This window comes from Phalangium opilio, unplaced genomic scaffold (assembly GCF_054372755.1).
Source record: "Phalangium opilio isolate 3A_F unplaced genomic scaffold, DU_Popi_V2 ptg000094l_1, whole genome shotgun sequence".
NCBI classification, from domain to species: domain Eukaryota; kingdom Metazoa; phylum Arthropoda; class Arachnida; order Opiliones; family Phalangiidae; genus Phalangium; species Phalangium opilio.
This window is the reverse complement of record NW_028324199.1, coordinates 1558565-1566938: the sequence shown is the minus strand read 5'-3', so window position 1 is coordinate 1566938 and position 8374 is coordinate 1558565. Positions and strand designations below refer to the sequence as shown.

Here is an 8374-nt window from a genome sequence, read left to right as displayed (position 1 = left end):
AATGTGAAAGATTTGAAACCCGGTCTTTTGGGAGACTGGGAATGTGAAAGACTTGAAACCCGGTCTTTTGGGAGACTGGGAATATCGGGGATTTGAAACCCGGTCTTTTTGGGAAACTGGGAGTATCGGGGATTTGAAACCCGGTGTTTTTTGTTGGGAAAATAGGAATATCGGGGATTTGAAACCCGGTGTTTTTTTGGGAAAATGGGAATATCGGGAATTTGAAACCCAGCTTTTTTGGGAAAATGGGACTATTGGGCATTTTAAAACCGATTCTCTTTGGGAAAATGGTACTATCGGGCATTTTAAACCGATTCTCTTTGGGAAAATGGTACTATCGGGCATTTTAAAACCGATTCTTTTTGGGAAAATAGGACTATCGGGCGTTTGAAATCCAGTTCTCTTTGGAAAAATGGTACTATCGGGCATTTGAAATCCGGTTTTCTTTGGGAAATTGGGACTATCGGGCATTTTAAATCCGGCTTTCATTGGGAAAATGGGACTATCGGGCATTTGAAACCCGGTTTTCTTTGGGAAAATGGGACTATCGGGCATTTGAAATCCGGTCTTTTTGGCAAAATGGGACTATCGGGCATACTAAAAATGAGACCAATCATCCACAAAAGAAAAAGAACACCCCAAAATGGTTCTCTCTGGATCCCAAAACTGCCTTACGTAGAAAGGCCTACTTCCACCGGAAATTCAAAAGGACTCAAAGTAACTTAGCCCATCATAAACATACATTACAGTTTAGTCAAGAAATTTACTCAAGCGGGACAGAGACTATATCGCATCTGAAATCAGGAAAAATATTAAGCATAATCTAAAGGCGTTCTGGAAATATGTCAGCTCTAAGATAAATAACCCACAACACGATATAACTTTGAAAAAAGATGGCAGTGTCATAAGTGATTCACAGGATATTTCGAAGGAACTGTGCAAAATTTTCTCAACATAGGCTGAAGATAAATCTGACCTGTCATTTGCTTTTAACCCCAGAAATAAAATTCTTCAAGAGCTCTCATTAATCGAGATCTCACCACAGGATGTGTCGAACGCTTTTAAGAAACTTAAGCCAACATTAACATGTGGAATTGATGGAATACCAAATTTCATTATCAAAGGCTGCCAGCATACACTAATCCCACTTATGGTCTTCATCACAAATATGTCCATTAAATGCGGCATATACCCCGACGCGTGGAAATATTCTCTCGTTTCACCAATATTTAAAAAAGGTTGCAGAGTCGACCCCCAAATCTATCGTTCTATATTGTTGCTATGCTCCTTAAGCCTAGTCTTCGACTACATTATGAATAAGAAACTCTTCGCCTGGTTCCTCCCAAACCTGCCAGTTCAAAAGCATGGGTTCCTGAAAGTGGAAAGCGTAGAAACCAACCTGTTTACCTTCTGCAACTCTGTGAAACCCGTAATTTAGAGCAAAGGGCAGGTTGACTCAATCTATATTGACATGTCAAAAACCTTTGAGCGAGTCTTACATCAAATACTTTTAGAAAAATTAAACTACTATGGCTTAAAAAATGTGCTGAATGGTTCAAAAGTTATTTATACGAAAGGATGCACCATAAAAGTTAAGAAAATGATCTCATCGGTGCTAAATGGTTCAAAAGTTATTTATCCGAAAGGATGCACCATAAAAGTTAAGAAAATGATCTCATCGATATCTTATGACGTTACCTGTGGTGTACCTCTAGGTTCTTCAATTGGCCCTCTCTTATTCAATATCTACTCCGCCGATCATCCCGATGTGCTTAAAAACGGATATGATGAAATTTGCAGATGATACTTAATTAAGTAAATTGATTATATCGGACAAGAACTGCGAAGAATTACAGGCTGACCTGATCATTTACCATTGGTGCAATAAGAATAACATGTCGATAAATGAATCAAAAACAGTCATTTCATATACCAGAAAATTAAGCAATAAACTTGCTTTCGACTACAAAATCAATAAAAATCACTTCAACGTCAAGACACTGTAGTTGACCTAGGAGTAACCTTCGACTACCGTTTCTTATTTGCTGAAAATATTTGTAAGACTGCCTACTTGCTCCATCATTTATAAAAATTGTAGTAAATAAAATCTTCATAAATTAGAAAAAGTTCAAAACCATTTACCTATTATATGTATCGCTACTTTTCAAAAGCCATTCCCTTTAATTATGAATCCTATCTCTGTCAACTAAACTGAGAAAACCTGTCTTGCGCCACTGACAAAAACGACATATTATTTCTAAACGACCTTCTATTGTTCAAAATTAATTGTCCCGAACTAGTTTCATACATCAAATATAATTGTCAAACCCAAAGTTTCGGGAAAAAAGGATATTCACTGTTAAAAACTTTAAAAGTTCCCCATTAGGACGAATATTTGACACATTCAATAAACTTAACAAAGATCTGCTTTTTCCCAACGATAAATTTAAAGAAACTATTTTTCAACGAATGATTTAATATATACAGGGTGTTTCTCATAAGCATGTCATAAATTAAAGGGTGTGTTCTTTGGGTCAAACTGAGTGAAAAGTGTCAAAGAACATGGGGTCTACAACGCTTAGTTTCGGAGGTACGGGCCCCCAAACATTGACCCCCAAAACGTGAAAAATGTCACAAATGAGGAGTAAGAAATATCGGCTTGCTCATCTTGTTTAGACACTTCCAAGACCCTCCCATCTTAGAATTTTAATGAGCCATTTTATAGCAGAAGCGTATTATTAAAGGTAGAAGCGTGCTTCAACGTACTCTGCATCTTAGCGTTTACTAGCCATATCCAACTGATTTCTAACACGTTCAGCTTCAACGTACTCTGCATCTTGGCGTTTACTTGCCTTACTCAACTGATTTCTAACACGTTCAGCTTCAACGTACTCTGCATATTGGCATTTACTAGCCTTACTCAACTGATTTCTTACACGTTCAGCTTCAACGTACTCTGCATCTTGGCGTTTACTAGCCTTACTGAACTGATTTCTAACACGTTCAGCTTCAACGTACTCTGCATCTTGGCGTTTACTGGCCTTACCCAACTGATTTCTAAGACGTTCAGCTTCAACGTACTCTGCATCTTGGCGTTTACTAGCCATACCCAACTGATTTCTAACACGTTCAGCTTCAACGTACTCTGCATCTTGGCGTTTACTAGCCTTACTCAACTGATTTCTAACACGTTCAGCTTCAACGTACTCTGCACCTTGGCGTTTACCAGCCTTACTCAACTGATTTCTAGCACATTCAGCTTCAACGTACTCTGCATCTTGGCGTTTACTGGCCATACCCAACTGATTTCTAACACGTTCAGCTTCAACGTACTCTGCATCTTGGCGTTTACTGGCCTTACCCAACTGATTTCTAAGACGTTCAGCTTCAACGTACTCTGCATCTTGGCGTTTACTAGCCATACCCAACTGATTTCTAACACGTTCAGCTTCAACGTACTCTGCATCTTGGCGTTTACTAGCCTTACTCAACTGATTTCTAACACGTTCAGCTTCAACGTACTCTGCACCTTGGCGTTTACCAGCCTTACTCAACTGATTTCTAGCACATTCAGCTTCAACGTACTCTGCATCTTGGCGTTTACTGGCCATACCCAACTGATTTCTAACACGTTCAGCTTCAACGTACTTTGCATCTTGGCGTTTACTAGCCATTCCCAACTGATTTCTAAGACGTTCAGCTTCAACGTACTCTGCATCTTGGCGTTTACTAGCCATACCCAACTGATTTCTAACACGTTCAGCTTCAACGTACTCTGCATCTTGGCGTTTACTAGCCTTACTCAACTGATTTCTAACACGTTCAGCTTCAACGTACTCTGCATCTTGGCGTTTACTAGCCTTACTCAACTGATTTCTAACACGTTCAGCTTCAACGTACTCTGCATCTTGGCGTTTACTAGCCTTACTCAAATGGTCCTTTACTCGTTCGCTTGCTCTATACCACTCATCAAGCCTTTTAACTCTCTTGGTATGTATGCCAACCTGATTTTCCCTTTCACGATAAGCCTCATTCTCCCGATTTTTCGCCATATATCGCGCCTCCTTCATTCTACACTTTTCATTCAGTCTCAAAATTCTCATTCTCTCTAACGGATAAACATTACCATGAGACGTAGAAGGTACTTGATCATCGTTCGCTACCATTACAGAACTATCTGAAATATTACTAACTAAATTCATCGCTTCGTCGGCAGTAATTAACGCTACGTTTTCAGCAACTTCACTTGTACTTCCATCTAATACATTATCCTTTATTCTACTGTGGCCAACTGACGGCGCAATAGAACCAACAAACAAATTAGGACTAAAAATACTAGAAACCGCACCTTCAACCTTACTACCATCATGGCCAACTGACGGCGCAATAGAAGTAATGGGCAAACTAGTACTAGGACTAGACGAACTAGAACCTGTACATTCAACCTTACCTTTTTTCTGAGCTGCTAAAACTCTTCTCCTTTCATTTTCTCTCTTCTTAAACTCAGGGTCTGATCTTTTTGCCCTCATCCTTTCCCGCGCTTTGCGCTTCCGCATTTCATCCTTACTCTCAACTAAATCTTCCTCCATTTTACATCCAAAAATCAAATACTCACAAAAAGAAGCGGCAAAAACCTGCTGGCTCTTTACAACCACTTAATTTGACTTAATATCCAACTTCCAAACACAAATATTTACTGTTAGATAAATTGATAACCTACAAGCAAAGAAAAATTCTCAAGAATGGCTCCCGCAAATTTGAAAGGTCTATTTTCAACTAGGTGGGCGTATCAGATATATTTAAAATATATATTCTTGAAATTTTTGGTCTACACCTAGATGGTTTTCAGTGAAACAAACAAAGTAGTATATCCCCGCACTTCGTACCTCCGTAGGTGTAGAATGTAGGTGTAGAATGTCAAGGTCACAGTGTCAATGCCCTTTGCCACGCCCCCTTGGGAAACTCGCGCGCGCCCCCTCGCGGGAGAACCCGCGCGCCCCCTCGCGGGAAAACCCGCACGCCCCCTGGCGGCTGCGCCCCCTCGCGGGAAAACATTGCGCGGGAATCTGGCAGTCCTGTCTACAACTGTCTCTGTGACGTCATTGATCTACAACTGTATTTGTGACGTCATTGATAAGAGACGAATGGAAGCTTTAGTACATTGCCAAGGGTTAATGATAGGCTGAAAGTTGCGCAATCCATTGTAATTTTTAGTTTGACTCAAAATTTCAACCTTTTTTCAAGGAGTTTATTTTGATTATGGTATTGTTTTAATGGTAATTAAAAGGTCCACGTAAAAGCGTAATTAATATATAAGAAATTCATCTTAGACGTAATAGTAGAAAGCGTAATTAGCCTCTGAAAATCATTGTAAAGAAAAACAGAAAATATTGTGTTTTACTGTGTTTTGGTGCGTTTTTATTGTAGTTTTAGTGTATTTCAGTGTATTTTGTTGTAATTTAAGTTATTCGTCAGGGGTTTGAGGTTCGACTACAGGAGTCGTGTCCGTTGTGGATGTAGAAGGGTTAGGGGTTTGAGGTTCGACTACAGTATGAGAGTTAGCACTCGTGTCTATTGTGGATGTAGAGGCCACTTCAGGTGGTAAGGGCAACCCTTGACTTTGATGCTGTGATATTATCCATTGACGGTGTTGCTCTTCCAATACGAAGGGTATTTCCTCAATCGGGTCAGGTTCTCCTTCACGAATTCTCGGGCTGACCCGCGCTATCTGTAAATTTCTCCATGACGGGTGTTTTCGTACAATTCCTCATTTTCTTCTTTTATTTTCATATTATATAATTTGTTTAAAATTTCCTAAAGAAATATTTAATTATTAAATTCTAAGACACAATTATCTTTATTTCGGGCAATTTAGGAAACTATCGAAAATTGGTTTTAAAAGTTTTTCAGTTTCTTTAATACGCTGTTTAAACCTCATGTTATTATATAGTTCGCTGTTATATCGATCTTCCAACGGTATTATATGTACAGTTATTATATGTGAAAAACTAACCAACAATTTTTTATTTTTTTTGTTATTTACACAAAGATGATTTTCTCTCATCAGGTAAAGTTCTTGCGAATAGCTCTTTGTTGGTGTTTAGGTTATTGGGAGAACTAATATTATCTAAAAGAACTCTTATGTACTGGTATGGGCAATGAAATTCGAATCCACCGTAATAAAAGGTACGAAATTTACATCCCTCCTCATTGCGAGGATGGCAACTACCTAACTGACAAATATTTGAGGTTCCATACATTTTGTTCGGTGTTAGGTGTACGTTAAATTCGTGGATACTATCCCCAGTGAATTCTTTCAATTTGAATTGATGAACCTTGTTATTTATGATACATGGAAACTGTCTAGCAAACATGTCAATTAATGACCCTGGGGGTAATTGCACTGTAGAAGTTAGTAATCTGTACATTGCTAAGTGTTTCAATCCAAAATTTATATTAGGACCATTAACGTATTGCCATATATAACCTTCACCATCGGCTATATTATAGACTTCATTCGGTGTGGGGTTTATTAGTAAATACCCCGTTTCGGGATCTGTAGTCCTTTCGGATTTTCCGTAATCTTTATCCCATCCGATAGCACCAAATTTTTCAATTCGTCTTAAGTTGTTTCGTCTAACGACGGCTTCTAAAGTAATGGGTGAATTCATTCTACAATCCTCACTACAGCAGATAGGTTAGGAAGGGGTGTCCGGTGTATTGTCAGTTTCGGAGAACGCTTTTGATTCGTCCCTGATGGTGTAAAAATTAACCAAATACTCTAACTGTTAGTTATAAGAGAGCAAAATATATTTTCTATACGTATATTTCGAGTTATCTTTGACATCAACCAACCTTGTCTTTGCTTTATAAAAGCAACTGTTTGTTATAAGAGAGTAAAATATATTTCCAATTATCTTTGACGTCAACCAACCTTGTTTTCGCTTTATAAAAGCAACTGTTAGTTATAAGATATAAAAATATATTTCCAATTATCTTTGACGTCAACCAACCTTGTTTTCGCTTTATAAAAGCAACTGTTAGTTATAAGATATAAAAATATATCCTTTACAAAAGTAACCTTGGTTCGCTTGTTAAGGACTCTCGCTAAGGGGATTCGAACTCGTGATACATAGAACAACGAGTTTAAAGGCAGATACGTTAACGAGCGAGCCAATGTTACTTGAGGGTGTATTCGGTTGATGACTATAGTACCGTGGATTTATTAATATAATATGATTCTTTCCCCCCGTGACGAAAAGTATATCTACTGAATAACCAAGGTAGTTTTTGCTAACGCATTAGTCGAAAAAATCGTTTAGTTCTAGTTCTTGATAATATGTCTACTGATAAAATGAAACCTTATCCGACTGGATGTTATCAATGCGGCGGAAGCCTTATTGAGTTTCCAGATCACGCCGGACAAACGTTTTATTGCGATGGAGATCTCGATTGTCCTTTAAGACATCACACTGTTTTTGTAACAAAAAATAATCACATACACCCGATAGAAGAAAAATTTCAACCTTTGAGTCCGGATAGATTGTGTTTAGTATGCGGTACGTATTCGTCAGCGAAGGACGCTCGTAACGCCGAATGTTCCGAAGAAGGCACAACTTGTCGGTTTACGGCTAAATCCGTTATAAAAGCGAGAGGCACCACGACCGTACACTGTAAAATTTGTTTTTTTTGGCATTTAAAAAACACCAAATGCGACACGAAAAACCGTTGCTTCAAATGCGACAAACTTTACTTGATGAGAGAAAATCATCTTTGTGTAAAAAATTAAAAATAATAATAAAATGTTGCTTAGTTTTTCACATATAATAACTGTACATTCCCAATAGCAATCCAATATTATAACGATATTTTTCGTTTGAATCAACTAACCATTCCACGAACATCTGTCACGACAAAACGGAAACAGTAGGTGTACCATTTTTGAACATTTTTCTCCCAATGTTAGTTCAATATAAACCAACTAGTTTTTCTACCTTTGGCTGCATAGTGATAATTTATCTTTGCGTATGAATTTACGATTGTAGGTTTGTTGTTTGTACATTTTTTTATTTAAATGAGAAAGTATACAGATCATATACAAATAACATTGAGATTACTTGAATATCAAGTATTGATTAACTTAGTTTTGAAGCTGTTGTTTGTTCATTTTATATTTAACTCAACATTTATACAGATGAGATTACTTGAATATCAAGTATAGATTAACTTAGTTTTGAAAAAGGCAATATCGTTTATGATACATTTATAAGACATTTTCTCAGTTTTTGCCTCTCCTCAAATGCACCAAAAACATCTCCAGAAAAAGCTCCAATTTTGGGCAATGCTTTCAGTCTCTCCTTCAACTTGGACCGCG

The 8374-nt window shown here is 37.8% G+C and overlaps 1 protein-coding gene across 1 annotated transcript; it reads right to left on the bottom strand.

Moving 5' to 3' along the window:
- Positions 1 to 5464: 5464 nt before the first annotated feature.
- Positions 5465 to 6733, bottom strand: LOC149637879 (uncharacterized). The gene is made up of 3 exons (XM_089850758.1): positions 6605 to 6733; positions 6081 to 6430; positions 5465 to 5728 (listed from the first exon to the last, which is right to left on the bottom strand). Exons 1-3 carry the CDS (start codon positions 6669 to 6671, stop codon positions 5465 to 5467), a joined length of 681 nt encoding a protein of 226 aa, XP_089706884.1. The 5' UTR covers positions 6672 to 6733.
- Positions 6734 to 8374: the final 1641 nt, after the last annotated feature.